Source organism: Cheilinus undulatus, linkage group 8, assembly GCF_018320785.1.
Source record: "Cheilinus undulatus linkage group 8, ASM1832078v1, whole genome shotgun sequence".
In the NCBI taxonomy this organism is placed as follows: Eukaryota; Metazoa; Chordata; class Actinopteri; order Labriformes; family Labridae; genus Cheilinus; species Cheilinus undulatus.
Window position 1 is genome coordinate 27567769 of NC_054872.1, and position 17307 is coordinate 27585075.

Below are 17307 nucleotides of genomic sequence, written 5' to 3' on the forward strand. Positions count from 1 at the left end.
CTAAATCTAATGAGGTCCAAAGCAAGCCACCGTTAGCATACCTTATTCTAAAACATCTGTTTAATTCATGAAATGTTGTTTGGTCTGTAATATTTGCAAAGCAGTTTTTATTTGATGAATGTAACTGACAGACTTTGTTTGTGAAGACAGTTGAATTGAAAACAAAAATCAAACACTGGAAATACATTGTACTGGCAAATTGGTCCTGACAGACACTGCATCTGACAGTAACAGTCTGTGAGAGGGATCGTCTGAGATCTACAGTCTACAGCCAGACTGACTTGGTCTTAGCAGTTAGCCTCCACAAGAACATCGACATTCATTAATGCTTTATGTTATCAGGAAAGGCCCAATATATTTGAGTACAGAGTTTTTGTCACCAATAGTCAACATTTTTTAAATGCGAAGGGTGTTTACTTAGTTGCTTCTCCACTCATTTATGCATTGCAATGTGGGAAAAACTGTGAAACAGAATCTAGTGGGTATTCAATCATGGTAATGGTTGGGTCACACTTACTTTTTTACTATTTTTTCAAATGTGCTGCAACATTTGAAAAGATATCGTAGCTTGTTGTTTTCTCACTAAAAGCATACACAAAAAAATTGTTGGGATGTCGTCACTGAAGCCCTGAGGTGCAGGTGGGTTGAAAGGTGTTCAGTACCCGAGCTAAACATATGGTGTTTTCTGCATATGCAAGCCAGCATCACAAATCCTTCCTGCAAGTTGTCTGCATGCACACTCAGACACTTCCACACTGAAGAAGTGCAAGATTTATCAGCCATGTGGCTGCCGGGAACATCACGTTCTTAGCTTTGAACTTTCACTCTGCTGCTCTTTGTAGCTAACAAAAGAAGTCCTCTTGTTCAAAGGTGATTTTTCATTACACAATGATATTTAAAAACAAACTCAGCTTCAGAAGGTGATGGCTCAAGAGTGGCTCATTCAAGACACACTTATCTAATATTCTGAAACTTTTTTCTGCCTTGGCGGAAGAAGGGCAGATGGATTTACCATATGGCCAACAGGGATCATGCAGACTCTTCAGCTCAACACACCCAGTCCTGTCATGTTTTTGTTTCATCACTCCAAAGATCACAACAGCCAAATAAGTGGTGCATCACAGTTTACAAAGCCTATATTCATGAATTACTATTTAATATTTAGAAATAATAAAGCCCTTTAAAATGAACTCAAAGCAAGACACACTCTTTTTTCTTAGTATTTGTGTTTTGACACTCAGGGTACACAGAGAGCATTGACAGTTTTTACAGCAACAAAAACAGCAGAATAACCTGAAAACCAAACAGACTGTCAGAAACAAAGATACATAGACTAAGGGTGAAAAAAATAAAGAAATACAGCGAGAGGAAGCCATGGATGTAAGGAGGCAGTCAAAAGGGACCGTTGCCTGCAGGGAGCAGCATCCAGAGCTCAGTCCTGACAAACTGACAGCTACCTTTGTGCTCAGGGGCAGTTCTGTCCATTTGCATTGTCATGCAGACAGGATTCCCACACCTCACAAGCCAACCAACACTGCAGATGGAGCTACGTGCTAAATATTTTTCCCTTCAGCAGAATATTTTGTATCATTTTTATGCATTTAAAAATAATAGATCTCTGAGTCCAGTGAATTTTCTGTCATTAAACTTGACACCAAAACTTAAAAGGAAAGTCATACTGGAATATGAGAGCAGTGCTGGATATAAGAGCTTTAACTTTCTGCAAAAATTCTAATTAAAAAACAGAGCATAAAAACTGAGCTTCAAGCTAACTATATATTCAGTTATTTCCACTTCCAGCTTTCAATCACTCTTCACTCTCCATATCTACAAATGTGCAATCACACAAACATATTGGGGCTTTCTCTCTATTTGAGTGATCGATTTAAAGGGATAGTTTAAATTTTTTTAAATGAGGTTATGTGAGGTACTTGTCAATAGCAAGTTTATTGGCCACAGGGCACGCAGGCAAGAGAACACGTAAACGCTACAGTGGGGGTCTAGTGCTCAAACAAAGTGGCTTGGTGACAGAAAAGTAAAGCACTGAGAAATTTCTCTGTATTTGACAGCTCAGCCTGTAGCTTAGCTTATTTACCGGCACTTGAGCGCCTTTCTGAACAGTATAATCCATACTACATAATATACATACTACAGACAAGCACCTCACATAAGCTCACATTAAAAAAAAAATAATAATAAATACAAATTTTAACCTGGATACCCTTCTTTAGATACATTGGTAAAAGACTTGCTACTTTGGTGTTAAAAGTAATGGCAGATTATAATCCTGAAAAGTGCCAAAGTTATGTCTTTGGGTCTTCAGGAAAAAATTGTAAAAAGCAGTTAAAAAGTTAAAAAGAGACTCTTGGGTTAAAAGTGTTAAAAACAGGCAAATGGCAAAAATTGGATAGGCACAAAAAATGGGCAAAGCAACACAATAAGGGGAAAAATGGGCTGGGAAAAATTGAGAAAAGCAGTTAAAGTGTGACAAAAATTGGTTACAAGTGGCAAAAATGGGATAAGAATGGCAAAGGGGGAAAACAAGGGCAGGAGAGCAATTAAAAAGTGCCAAAAAAGGGTTAAAGTTGCCAAATTGGTTAAAATTGCAAAAATGGGCAGAAACAGTGTAGAAATGGGCCTAAAATTGGCATTAATAAGTTAGATGAACATCAAGACCCACTAGCTTGATAAGATAATAGCTTCGCACATTTTTTGTGAAAAATGAAGCAACATTTAGTCAGGACGCTATCACTACTGATCCAATACACATGCATGGAGATCATCAACAAGTCATGATTGGAAAGGCCCAGTCAATTGACCTATGGCTAAGTCCCACCCTCAAACGCCATGAGCCAATCACAGTACGTATAGCTATTCCATACACTCAGGCATCCTCTGCTTGGACGTCCATTGAAATGCATTGCAGAAAGTCAGCTTTCGTTCAGTTTTATGAGGTATTTTTGAGATTTTATGTTTAAAAATGGTCAAACGGTGTTCATGGGGTACACGCAACTCCGACACAAGGCATCCCAAGAGGCTAGGCGATGGGGTGTATTTTTTATCCTTTCCCAAGCCACATCTTAACCGAGAAAAGTGTCTTCTTTGGATAAAGTTGTGTAGTAATTTCTGACTCCTCAGAGAAGCCCAGTGAGCCGGCTCAAATTTGGGTGAATTCAGTTTGAAATCCCTCATTCCTGTTCAAAATGGTAAGACGTGGAGAGCTCACTGAAAATGAAACAGTCCACAATAAAGCACTTCATGATGCTGGATGGTCTCTGAGACAAATATGACAGGTGGTCTAATAAATTTGTTAAGCACTGTATCTGTAATAGCCAAGATAACAAAGGTTGGCAAACGTTATGCTAAATGATTCAATGTAAATACTGTAGCACCAAACTAACAGAGAGACACTCTTGGTAAAGATGGTAAAAAGGCCGTTATATTTTTATCATATTCTGAGCCAAAAACCTTAACTTCAGTGGCTCTTTGATGCTGATCTTCTATCTTGTTGTCTGAGATGGTGATGGCAATGAGATGTGGTTTATCATGTTTGCACTGGGACCTGTAAATTTTGGCTTGTAACTGAAGCTTTTTGTCCACCTTCTCAACAATAAAATGATTAATATATCCCTCAAATACATAGTTTAGTCCCTTTTGGTTACTTCTAGATGATATGTGATCTTTCTGTCTCCAAAAATCATCAAGGGCCTCCTGCGAAATGTCTCCTACTGTGACATCTGCCATAGTGCCTGTCACTGAATGTTCATTGTTTGTCCGAGTAAGTGGAGGGGGTGTGGCTTAGCCATAGGTCAATTCTGTGGGCAGGCTTGTATGTACTGAGTATTTTCTATACAAGAATGGACACCATGACTGCAACAGTTATAGTATTCTGTGAGTCATGAGAACTCTAGCTTGTGTAACCAAAGTGTGTTTCCTTTACTATTGTAATTTTCAAACTGTCTGAATGTATAAGAAAAATATGTATACAAAAAAAAAGAAAAAAAGAATTATCCTTTTAAAATATTGCATATAGATGTGTCCTCTGGTAAGATGCGTCTTGAAGACTGAACTATGTTTTCTTTCTTTTTACTACATGAGCTATAAACCCATGTCTGTATTTACATATTTGATATTCTTCATTGTTTTGGTCAAATGTTTGCAATGCAACACTTTTAAAACAAAACTGTTGACAAATTCTTTATTTTGAAGAGCATCTTACATCATTGCTGAGTATGAATGACCAAAAAAGAGAACGGAAGATACGTTATCTCTGAAGGCAAGTGCTTCAGCAGTACTCTTAGTTAAGATCTCTCACTCTCTCATTGCTTGAATTATTCAGACTTTCCAGAAAATGCTGGAGAGGAGTGACAGAGGCAGTGGGTGCTGGGGAAGAGCAGGGAGTAAAGAAGAAGAGTAGCTGTGAAAGACATGAATTAACCCTGGTCAGCCCGTGTTTCTGATTCCTTCTTTCTCTATATTATGTTTCATTCTTACTTTGACATGAAGATTTGCTTGAAAATTCTCTTTCCAATGTATTTTTGTCACTGTGATGCTGAACCTGTCCTTACATAATACCTCTTGTTTTAGGAAATTTCTGTCAGAGAATACCACAATGTAATGATATTCCATTATAAATCCCCATTACCCCATTCAAGCCCGTTCTTCCGTCCATCCTCTCCATGCTCGTTCTACCTGTCTCTCATCAATGCTGGCACTAAAGCTGTCATCCAGGGATGAATCTTCAGCCGCCTTGTGTGTGCGGGACGCCACTATCAGCACGTAGACACACTCACACCAGAGCACATGCAGACAGGTACAGATGCAGACACAGACAGTAATCCCTGACCTGTCTTATCTTGTCTCCTTTCACTGATTAACACCAGACAAACACTATTTTCTGGACGTTTTAATTAGAGCCGGGAGGACACACACACACAGTATCAGCAGTATGTTCATTCCCTCTTATGCTCAAGGCGTCCTGTAATTGTTATTATCTAATTGGCTGCAGGGCTGTCCTACGTGTGCGAGCTTTGTAATCCAGCAAATCTCTCCGTCCTGAGACCTGTCTGCCTCGCTCAGGGCTCATTACTGAAAGTGTCGACAGCTGGGTGTGTGATCTGTAACCCATTCTGGTTGTGATTCAGCTTCCTCTCAGGACAATAACTGACCCCAGTATGAATCTTGTAAGACTAGGAACATAATATTCTCACAGTGATCAGTTTTTCACACAGTGCCGTAGCACTTCTGCAGCCACTAGGAGCAACACTCAAACAATGTACAGCAGCTCATGTGCAGTTACTATTATAATTTTGTTTAAGTACAACATGTAGATTTTTTCTACTTAAATGTATACATTGATTAAGAATGACTAAGCCTATGTTATATAGTTGAGAATCCGCCATGCTGACAACAAGACTCAGGCCTAGTAAACTTCCAGAGGCCTGTTTATGTAGTTTTGCAGGAAACTGTTCAAACAAAGTGTGACAAAGTAAAAAAACAGAGTGCTGCAGGAAGCACATTAGTATCCAAAGAAGGAACCGCAACTTTTCTCCCACCTCCCAAAGGATAATACGAGCCCTGCTCTCACCCTAAAGCTGAATCTTGACGCCACAATGCTTTTAACTTGTTGGAACCGTGGAAGGAACCGTGGACTGACTTCTACTCACTTCTGAATCTGTTGGACATCTCACACTGTGATTACAAGTAAGAGGCTGTGATCTAGTCACAACTAGCGGTAGGAAGCATGTGATGTGGCAAACTATAATTTTTCTGTTTAAACAAGTTACTGCAGTCTTCCTGAGAAAAGCCACATGATTGATATTGTAAGAACAACCTATATCATCTGTCGATGAGAAGACACAAAAAAATAACAATTAAACATATGCAGCAAAATTATTTATGACCAACACGTTATTTTTTTCACCACTAAAAAAATGTAAACAAACCTGTTGTCTTCATTGTAAAATCGCAGTCTCTGAAGATGTAACGTTTTAGCCATTTTTCAACATCCATAAATCTCAGTTGGGCACATAATCCATCTTCCACAATACCAAACTAGAAAAGCACACGGAAAGTGCAGACCTCCGCCATTAGCACTATCTCCCAATAGTAAAGAATCCTTTAAAAAATTCCTGGATTCAGACGGTGATCCAGATCACTCCCAAACTCTAATCAGTTCTTCCTTATGCCATTTCTGACATTTCCTGAAAATTTTATCAAAATCTGTCCACAACTTTTTGAGTTATGTTGCTAGCAAACTAACAAACAAACTAACAAACCCTGCCGATCACATAACCTCCTTGGCAGAGGTAATAAAACTGCTCTCTTTACATATTTATTAACAGAAATTAAGGAGCTTATAGCTCAAAGGCCAGCAACAAGTTCTTTAGGTCTCCAACATTTTCCACACACACAACAGAAAAATTATTGAATATACTTTCCCAGTATGAAGACAATTCACTACACAACCATGGAGGATCACTTTAACAGTTTTTCCTCCCTCATTACACGATATTCATCCATGAAACTTAAAATGTGGGTTTACAGTTTAGTAACTACCCCTCATGGCCTTAATTTTGAACAAAAAGTAAGCAGCAGAAGTGGGCTGAGCTTAGCACCTTGTCTCCGCTCTTCATCATTTGGTAATTGTTTTGATTGAAAGCCCTCTGGTGGCAGGAACATTAAAATTATATGTATACGTCATACATTAAGATAGGAAGATTAACACAGAGATATCTCATTAAAGGCTCTATTAAGTAGGCTTGACAAATAAAAGTTAAAATGTTAAATCACAAATTTAAAAAACAATATGTTAAAACAAACAATAATTAAGAATTAGAGCTAGATGATATTTTATATTCTTTAATCAATAGCAAAGCGAGATGACAGTCGTGTTAAAAAACACCCTGGCTAGTTTCTTTGAAAGCCACATATTAAGAAGACCAGGTGAAAAACATCAGAAAACCCCTACATGAAAGGATAAGTGGACACAGGATGTATAACAGGGCTGGATGTGGGGAGATGGTTGAAGATGAAATGAGTAATCTCTCCCATGAGGAGAAACAGTTCGGTTCAACAAAATAGTCCATTTTTTTCATGTAGTCTTGCAGAGCACTTACCTCACTGCTTCCCTCTCCTCCAGGCTCAATCATGTAGGTGTGATTGCCATCGAAAAACATCCCACTGAAAGAGAGAGAGGGCACAAATCAGCACCTGTCGCTGTAGTTTTATTCAACACTAAGTGGAATAATGCATTTGAATTCAGCTCCTCCTCCGCTATCAGAGCGATACATTAGCTATTTCAGGGCTTGCCCAGTAGGGTTTGATTGTATTATTGCAGTATCTGTCAGAATAATGACTATAATGCACTCCTACGAGGTGCAGTTTTGGACAGATTTCTCGTCAGTCCTGACGGCCGCGTCCGGGACATGTTTAGCTCTGAGGAAAGGGGAGAATAATGTAAACTCAACCATACAACATCATTTCAAGGTCACCTTTGGTTCTCTACAGCAATAAGTTACAATTCTGGCTGATCTTCTCTATCATTTATTGGAAGTTGTTATTCTCCACCACATACCCTTACAAACATGCAGCTAACAACTCTTAACATCACTAGTTGTGTCGAGGCAGGACTTAAAAACACCATGAAATCAAAAGGTCATCATGACCGAGTGTGAGCACTCATTTTTCTGTCCAAAGATCAATTCCTCATTTAGCAGCTGGATAAAGGTCTCCTTGTCTCTGCCCGTCCGTATGTGCATGTGCAGAAAAACGGACGTCATGTGCTAATTAATTTTATCGAAAGCTTTTAGAAGATTGGTCAGGTCAAACTGTGAAGTCACAAGGGGAAACACTACACACACTCACACACATCTGTGTTTCTCCAACAACTGTCCCCGCCTCTTTTCTACTTTCACATTCTGGTCCAACACTGCACTTTGAGCAGATCATATGAACAGAAAAAGAGGGCAAAGCAGTCAGATCCCCGTTACAGAAGCCTAGACCCAAATATGCAATATTTTTAACTCATGCTGCAATATGTTAACCTGTCACATCCATCCATCTGGAAAACCACTCACAGACAGCGTTTGGGAAAGGGCAGAGCCTTTGAAAAAAAACTCTGAGGGTGATTGGAAAAACTTTCTGTCTGTCACATCTTTACAGGCCAATCAGAGCAACAAAACGTAACGTAGCCGCTAACAAACTGTGCCTGTGCCTATACCAAAGGACTAAACTCCATAAAGAACTGCATAACGCAAACCATGGCAACTGTAGACATGTCAGTACACGACTTATGCCGTTTTTGAAAAGAGAACAACTCACTGCTGTTCTTTGTTTTTCTTTTAACAAAGAAATGTCGTCAAGTTCAGATAAAACTGGCCCTTTAGCAGTATCCACACTAATGTCTTCCGCCATAATTGCACCGGCCTCTTGTCGCAGCTCACTTACGTCACGACTCCACCACGCCCAAAAGTACTGCCCCTCAACGCTGATTGGTCCTGTCACTTTCTAACTGGGCCAAAACAGTTCAGACGGGAGCTTTGCAAGATGGATTCACCAGTGAAAAACAAGGAAACGAGCAAATCCATCTGCTTTGCAAGGTTAAATATATGTATCATTATCATGGACTCCTAATGCAATTTTATTCAAACAAACTTCTAATTATTATAAAAAGATTATCATGACACAACAGCCAGATTGACTGTTTCCTATGTCCATTGCAAGAGATTTAGTGTATATCACATCCATCTGAGCAATGTCCCATTGTGTTTGGGAAGGGCAGAACCTTTGGGAAAATTCTTGGAGGATGATTGGACAAATCTTCTCTCTGTCCGATCATAACTGGCCAATCAGAGGGTTAAGATGTATGATGTAGTAGATCACACTTGACAGGTAGTCATTTTCGTCATTGGAGGCAGTTGGCGAATCAGTGGTCAGTGATCAGCTATATAAAGCTAGTTGGCACACCGCCACCAGTGTTTACTGGCTTGCAATACAAACGAACCACGCCCTTATCTACCGCCTCATTCCCCTCAAATGGCGCTGATTGTTGTGATTGGACAGAACTATTTCAGATTTTCAGATTTCAGATTTCAGATTTTCTTGTTTCAGTTCTCTACAGTATGTGTAATACTTGAAAACTTGATTGTTCCTGTCACTTTCTAACTGGGCCCAAACGGTTCAGATGGGAGCTTTGCAGGATGGATTCACCAGTGAAAAACAAGGAAACAGGCGTATCCATCTGCTTTGCAAGGTTACTCCTTCACCCCAGCCACCTCCATTACATCTCATCAGGTTAAGCTCTTTTGTGCATCCTGCATCCCTTCATTCATCAGTTATCTCATCAGTGTGGGTCAAGCTTCACAGAAGTCCACTCCCCATCTTATCCAACTCTTTCCATCCCCAGCACCAGTGTCTAGACTCCATGGGGGATCCTATCCTGCTGTTGGCCTCACTACCCCTTCAAGTTCATAAAAACATCATGGTGGGGTCCATACTTTTCCAGACTTGTAAAATACGGTCAACTCATATTAAGTCTCTCCTGACTGAGTGATAGTTAGGGGCATAAATGCTACTAATGCAATATGGCGACTGCCATGGATTAGCTTCATATGATGGCTTTAGTTGCCAAATAGATGGTGACACTCAGACTTGGTCTAAGTGAGCCAAAGATGTAGGCATAGATAAAAGGCATCAAAGAACAAAAAATATACTACAAGTCATAAGTATTTGATTATTTTAGACAGTTAAAGCAGTAGCAGGTATGTTAGGAAAAGACATAAAAGAAAAAATTAAAGAAAAAAGACCAATAAGACAACACCGTCACATAAACACATAACTCTAACTTTAAGGTTTCTCTGTGATGAGTAAGCGGATGGATATCTTGTTAATCAGATGAGGATCTGCTGAAACAGGAACCTGAGACAACGGTCTATTCTGTCTGCAGCTAAGAGCACTCTCTCTCTTTCATACACTGTTTACACTGCGGTGTGAAGCGTGTGTGTGGGGGGGGGGTGCAGGGATGTGTGTGTGTGTGTGTGTGTATATGTGTATCTAGAGAGAAAGAGGAGAGAGCAGGATGTATATTATGGTAAATACCTGACTCAGCATAAGGGAAATACTCTCCATCTAATGTCTAACCCCTTGACACCACAGAGCACTCCCTTAACTACCTCCTTCCTACTGTCTCCTTCATACACACACAAATTAATGTGGATGCATACATTGGGTGTGTCTGTTTCATTTATAATGTCTGCCTGTGTATTTCTCTAAATGTCATGAAAAACAAGGTAATACAACTGAGACCCGGATAAATTAAACCACCTCTATTAAAGAAAAGCATGCCAGACGTCTAACAACATGGACTAACTTATTCTAAGTACAGCACATTTACCCTGATAGGGTTTGAGGACTGAATGCCCTACTTTTCAGTGTTCTTTGTCCATTTGTTGTGCTGACAAACAAGTTACCACAATCACATGAAATATGCAAAAGCTATTAAAGAGCTGAGGCTTAACTTATTAAGCAATCTGATTTCCTTAATTAGCCAGAGTTTACCTCCAGTAATGATTAATTACTTATTATTTATTTATTCATTTGTTTATGTATTTGGCCTGATGAGGCATAAGGAAAATTATTGACAATGTTTCAGAGTGAACTAAAAGAAATACTAATAACACTGTGTGAAAGCTGTGAAAAGGTTTGCTGTTGGGCTTCAGTTTTACTTCAGCGGTTTGAGTAGGTGTCCAGATACAGAGGCTACAATCCTCGACACACTGGATGAAGGACCGTATCCTGATTCCAGGACTACTCTGTGCCACATATTTCCTGTCTCTCTTCAGCCGTCCTGTCCAATGAAGGAACAAGGCCCTTCCCACAAAATTCAAATCTTTTGAATCTTTCCAAAACCACGTTTTAAAAAGATAGTCTCCATAGTTTTAATGATCCATGCTTTCACAAGGTAGGCTACTTTAAAAACAGCTAGATCTTTTAAATCGATTAAAAGATTGATTGATTTGTTTAAATTCTTATATCATGACCACCTTAGAAAGCACTGAACTCTACATTTTCTGACTTTAAGGTAGTAGTATCAGAGGAATAGTTCTTCTCCCTTAATTACTCTGAATAAGTATGGTCTGATCTCATGAAACAAAGCAGATTATTTCTATTGTAAAAGACATTTAACTTTGACCTTTGCAAATTCAAGTGGCCAGCAAACACGATATTGACTTCCAGACTTAAAAGTCAGTATAAAATGCCTTATAGAGTATGGAAATGTGTTTTCATAAAGTATTCTGAATATCAATAAATACTTCCATACACATTATAAGTATTTTTATAAGTCATTATAGCAGAGTTTACGTTAGCCGATATTTACCGGCTTTTGGCCAATTTCACAGGTGGATGTCCGGCAGATAAAAAACATTAATGGCCGATCTACCTATGACCAGGTCTTTGATGAAGTGGAGCTGTATTCAACACAGAATCATATGCAGAAAGGCGTGGATCGTTGGAGCCAATGGCGAGATCACCAGCTCCCTAATCGAGCCTGGGAATATGAGCTCAGGGCTTTCTGGCTAACAAGTGGAGTAGTACTGAACTAGTGGATACTTTTCACTGTCTACCTGACGAGTGTTTGGATTTTACTGATTTAGTGGGGGTTACAGCTGGTTTTATCCATTTATAAGGACTAATATTGGACAACTGTCACTAACAGTTGATGGTAAGACTCAATTTTTATTTGAAATGCGGAGTTTTCAGGTGGTGTCTATTGACAGAGCAGTGGCTAGTTATTTGTATGATGTGTCTGTATTTTCAGTGGAGGACGGTATCCGGCTGTTAAGCTGCTAAGTTGTGGTGACAGCTAATGTGCTGTTCGAACTAACGGCGCTAACATGAAGCTCAGTGCTGGTGTTGTTTACGTTTTACTGTAGGCGTGCATTGTCTAACTGTGTCTTGGTTTTTGTATGCTTAATTGCTGTTAAATGCAGGTTATCAGTCACACATGGCTATCTAAAGCATATGTCTATTAGTTGTTTGAAACAGAATTCTGGAGGGCTGTCAGCCATTGTGGCCAGAGAAAACAAAAATCTGAGGTAAACTCTGCATTGTAGAAACTGGCATTATACAGGTTAGGTTTGCTATTATGAGACAGTATAATCATAAGTGCTTACAGCTATTCTTATATAGCATTAAAGGTGCGTTATAATGTATTATGAATATAACTGTAATGTGTTACAGAGGTAGGCTTCATAGAAAGTGTTACCCATTTATTTAACTCTTAGGTAATGGCTTAATAGCCACAGATTATGGTTTTGTAGAATAAATTACTAATAAACTCTTTTTTTTTAAAGTCTATGCTTTCAATCAATAACACAATCATTGCAGGACAGACTGAAGAATTAATGCTTCAAAAGCTACAGAGGAGTCTGTTAACTTTAAAACATCAATTCTACTTAATATCTTTAAGCAATATATTAAGTTTCAAAGGTTAAAATGACTGTCTGATTCAATCATCCCATGAATGATTGGCAGCAGGCTAACAAAGATGTACATCCCAGTCCATCTGGTAGAAATTGCAGAGAATAATGCACCAGCGACTAGTGAAAATACGTGGGCTGATATTTTTCCTAGCAGCAAGGCTACTCTCTCTCTCTCCTTTTCTCTTTACACCTGGAGGACAAACACAAGCACACATATACAAACTTATGACACACATAAACAGTGTACATGCATTCCTCGAGGCATGCCTTGTTTCTCTCTCTGACAGAGCACCACTTTGGAGCTCTAACTCTAAAAATACCAATGAGGGGAAGAGGAAGAGGAGACATCTGAGCAGCACCTGTCTGGCTGAGTGATAACATTTACAACAAAACTCACAGGGACACAGCAGGGTTGACTTAAAATAATTGCATTGACCTAATGGAATAATGAGAGCACAGCCCAGCAGCAATATTGACTGAATACACTCACAAATACTGCAAGATACTCATAAAATGTGTTAATATTTATACTTACTGTAACCCATGACAGGTTGAGAGAGCCACAAAGGAGCGAGGAACATCTCTGACCTTCCCCTGATAGTAGCAGTGCTCTCCTCCCTGTGAGAAAACACAAACACACAAATAAAGATCAGACAAACATTCAAACACATGACTGCCTGCTGAAACGTCTCAAACAGAGAGCCAAATCCTCCGCTTGCTGTTTTTATTACCATATTCCATCAGGAAATGAGTTCAGAGTGATCAATCACACAGAATTCATTTGCTAACACACGTAAGTGAAAGTATGTGTGCGTGCATTCACTCTGTGTTTTTCTGTAGCTCTACCATCTGTGTGTTAACTGCTCTGTGACTCCATCCCAACTTCTGCCCACAATAGGAGGCCACAACATCGGTCACTTGTAAAAAAAAATGTTTCCATCTCTGTCACGACTCCCAGTCATTCTCTCCATCTCCATCTGTCTATGAGTGTGTGTGTGTGTGTGTGCTTTCTGCGAGCATAAACACACTTTTATTTTCTATAGACGTGTATGATGTCTAAGTGTCTAAGTGCTCTACAGGCCATCTCTTCCTGGTCCATTTCTCCCTGCCTAACAGCCATTAGGCAGGAAGCCGGTCTCCCCGAGGAAACGCAGCTTTTATCAGAGGATCAATTTCTGTTCCATGGTCTAATGCTGCGCACAACAACGCAGTGCTCCATCTACTTCTACCTGCAGCTCCGTCTGTGGACTTCATCCAAATCCATGTCAGTCCAGTGGGTTACTGTGAGGTTACATTCAGGGTGTGTTTTTGTTGTCCAACTACATGACCAGAAGTGGGTGAGACTTGAGCAACAAGCAGCAACAAGGAATCTGCTTCTGTTCAGAGGTTTAGAAAGTGCTTCTTTTTTTTAGCTGAGATGGTGATAATCTAGCTCTGTTCATAAACATAACCTCTATGGACAAATTGAAAACCTCTTCAGCTTCTGTTAACTTTCAGTTTGTGTACTTTTAGTTAAGAAGATGGTGATGTCATGATGAAGATTGGTTGCATGCTTGCAAAAGATTTAAACAAACTGTATGCCTGATGAAGGTCTAGCACTAAAACAGTGCCAACAAATACATAATTTCCAATAAGACAGTGTGTGGGAGTATATCTGTAAGTTTTAAAAGACATGGCCAAAAATGGGTGAAAGCCTGAGCTACATCCTTTTATGAAAGTCTTACACAAGAAGTAGGAACCTGGCTGAAGAACTCTGCTCCCATTCAGTCACAGGAGCATCAGTCTGTGAATTCATGTCATCCAAGCTCATCCCAAACATGCTGGATGAGTTTTAGGTCAGGGCACAGTAGAGGCCAGTCAGAACCTTCAATTCTAAGCTCGGAAACTTTATGTACATGGTTTGTTTTCATATGAACACTGTCATGTTTGTACAGGAGCACTTTCCCATCACTGCTGCTATACTGTTTAACTGCATATCATGTCCAAAAATTAGTTGTTTTTTGTGACAGGAATGTTCTGTTCTCTGAGGAACAACACATATTTTCTGTTCTTCATACAGTAAAGAGGAGAATCTTGACACAACTGCGTGTGTTCAGTTTGGGGCACTGGCCAGCTGGCCAAGCTTGGCTGGAAGCAGATGGTCTTTTTGCCATACAGGGTCAATAAAATGCACCTCCATTACTTCTTTTTTATGTTGCTTGTTGTTTTAACTGGCAAATATATCAACCATGAAGAATCTTTTCAGTGGATAAGAGGAAAACAACACTGTCACCTACCCTGCAGCCGCATTTTTAAACAATATTGAAACATCCAGTCTCGTTCCCAACAGTATTTTTTTTTTTTTTTTTTTTTTTTTGCTTTAGTAGGTCATTTAGAGCCTTTGAAATTTATTCCATCTTGTTTCATAACCAATAAAAAATGCCTCCCAAAAACATAAATGTCTCTTTGAAACTGTAAAGTTAACCGACAGAAAGTATGCCAGGACAAGACATTAGAGATGCAGGAAGTTGGATTTTTGCCAATATCTGATGCTGCGATATTTCCAGATTCATTTGAGTTGATACCCATATATAAAGTGCTCATTTTAGTTTTGACTTAGCACAATTTGTTGTTGACTCTGATGAAGGCTGCAGACCAAAACAGTCCATCAAACACACTTCCTTATAGTGAACAATTTGTTTTTTTTCCCATTTTTCCCTTGAACTCAGTAAACTACATAAATCAACTGTACCCGTCTGTAGCACTGTGTAATGCTCTCAGCAGCTCTGTTAGTGTCTATAATATCACATCTAAGATTAAAGCCAAAGGCTGAGGGGGAAAGTATTAAATAACAGAGAGATGAAACATATGAATTGGGTGAATCCAGTGAGTGTAAATCCAGTCTGTGGGTGCATCAGTAGGACAAGTTTGCTGGACAGAACTAAGTGGAGTTAGAGAAGCTGAGAGAGTGAGAGGTCGGGTAAAGAGACGTTAAGCGAGTGTGAACTGGAGAGACAGAGAGGGCTATTTATAAGCAGAGCTGTGCTCTGCTATCCCAGCGTCTCTCCTCCCCCTGTCGCCCTGAACCTTCTGCTCCACTTCTCATCAAAGCAAGAAACACCCAAAACCCAGCGCTGTGGGTACATCCTCACAGCATGTGGATGCGAGAGAGAGAGTGTTCCTAAATTTGTCTGAGCTGTGATCTCCTAAGACCAGCTAAGGAGTAATTAATCAACTATCTGGACAACACAATGCACAATGAAAAAGTTGAGGTCAGTTAGTAAACAAATAGGACACTATCCTTTACTCTGCATGTTAATGGAAATTTAATAAGTTAAAAACATTTGAATGGGGTAGAAGGTGTGATTGTATATGAAAATAAACCACTAGAAAAATTAAAAAAAAATGCTTTACAGTCTTAACAGCGCTAAGTTAAATGTGTTAGTTGTAACTATAGCAGAATGTTAAACTTTGATATGAAACTAATAAATATCAGACAATTAATATCACTGCAGCAAAAAGATAAACCATAAGCACCAAGTACTGAATACTATCTTGGTTTTCATTTCCAAAAATTTTGTACAGAAATGTTGTCAATGTTTTTGTGGAGTTTAACAATGAGCTGGACTGTACTTTGAGTTTTTGATAGATTCATTCCTCTACTAATAACCTCCCTTCTGAAAAAGATGTAGTTTCACTACTTTTTAACAGGGTTTATCATAAATATGGGATATTATGATTTTCAAAAAACTAAGAACAAAAAAAAATTTCAAAATATGGCAAGTTTTGACCTGCTGATTATTCTGTGTTTTCAACCTGCAGATAAACTGTCATCAATAACTGTGTTTCCATCGACTAACCAAATTTTCTTTCATATATTACTTCAGTAGGATGTAATATGGTTTATCCATACCTACACACACTAAAATTACAGAAGCCCTAAGCAGACATACATCCATATATTCTTTATTACCCCTTTTTGCCATTATGTTCATTTTTATGTTAATCATTTTAACTCATTCAAAGGACTATACTCTTATGAGGCAGGATGTTGACCTGGCCAGAGGTGGCTGACAACTTCTCTTCAGAATCAGCTTTATTGGCCAAGTATGCTTACGCAACAATGAATTTGACTCATTTTGTTCTCAGAGTACAGTAATTAAACATTAAGTACAAAAAAGAAAAAAGTTTTAAAAATTAAGATTTAAACATGTAAAAGCTCTTATATGTACTGTTTCATGTATATACATGTCCATGTGCATTGATAGTATGGTTGCAAAATGTGCAAAGTGTACAAGGATGCTGACTCCAAATGATTAAAAGTATAAAATATGCTAGGATGTGGGCAGATTTACATGAGGTAGATAAGATAGTTTAAGATAGTTGATTAGTGCAATGTTTAATGAGGTCAGGCTTTTTACCACAGAGAGCCTTCTTACAATTACCCACAGCATTTGAGTATGGTAAATAGATTAAATTACTAATTAGTACAGTAAGTAGATTTATCAGTGCAAATATGCATTTGAGGTGAGTTGAGCACATCTGGGAGCAGGGAGAACCCTGGAGAGACGGGACATGGGCCTGGCTCAGGCCTAGAGGATGGCCTGTGCAAAACGAGGGCTGATGTGGCGAAGTGCAGAGACAGCATATGTTCGCATACCTGACCTGACCTATAGGTTAAAATATTTAATTGTAATTCACCTTGAAATATCTTTAGCTAATCAAGATTAGTCTCCCCACCTCTATTTGTTTTTTTTTTTAACTGTTTTTGTTACATTTTGGAATTTTATTCTGTCTAAAATTAAGGGTAACGGACTTCCTGTTTGGATACAGAGACGACCTAATC

At 39.0% G+C, this 17307-nt stretch overlaps 1 protein-coding gene across 2 annotated transcripts in view; it reads right to left on the bottom strand.

Annotated features, from left to right (window-relative positions):
- The window catches only part of adam22 (ADAM metallopeptidase domain 22), a 101943-nt gene that overhangs the window by 42826 nt on the left and 41810 nt on the right, over positions 1–17307 (bottom strand). For both annotated transcript variants that reach the window (XM_041793167.1, XM_041793166.1), the window contains exons 5-6: positions 13018–13100; positions 7119–7182 (exon numbers count right to left, since the gene is read on the bottom strand). In XM_041793167.1, coding sequence (XP_041649101.1) covers positions 7119–7182; positions 13018–13100 — 147 coding nt within the window. The remainder of the gene's footprint in view (positions 1–7118; positions 7183–13017; positions 13101–17307) is intronic.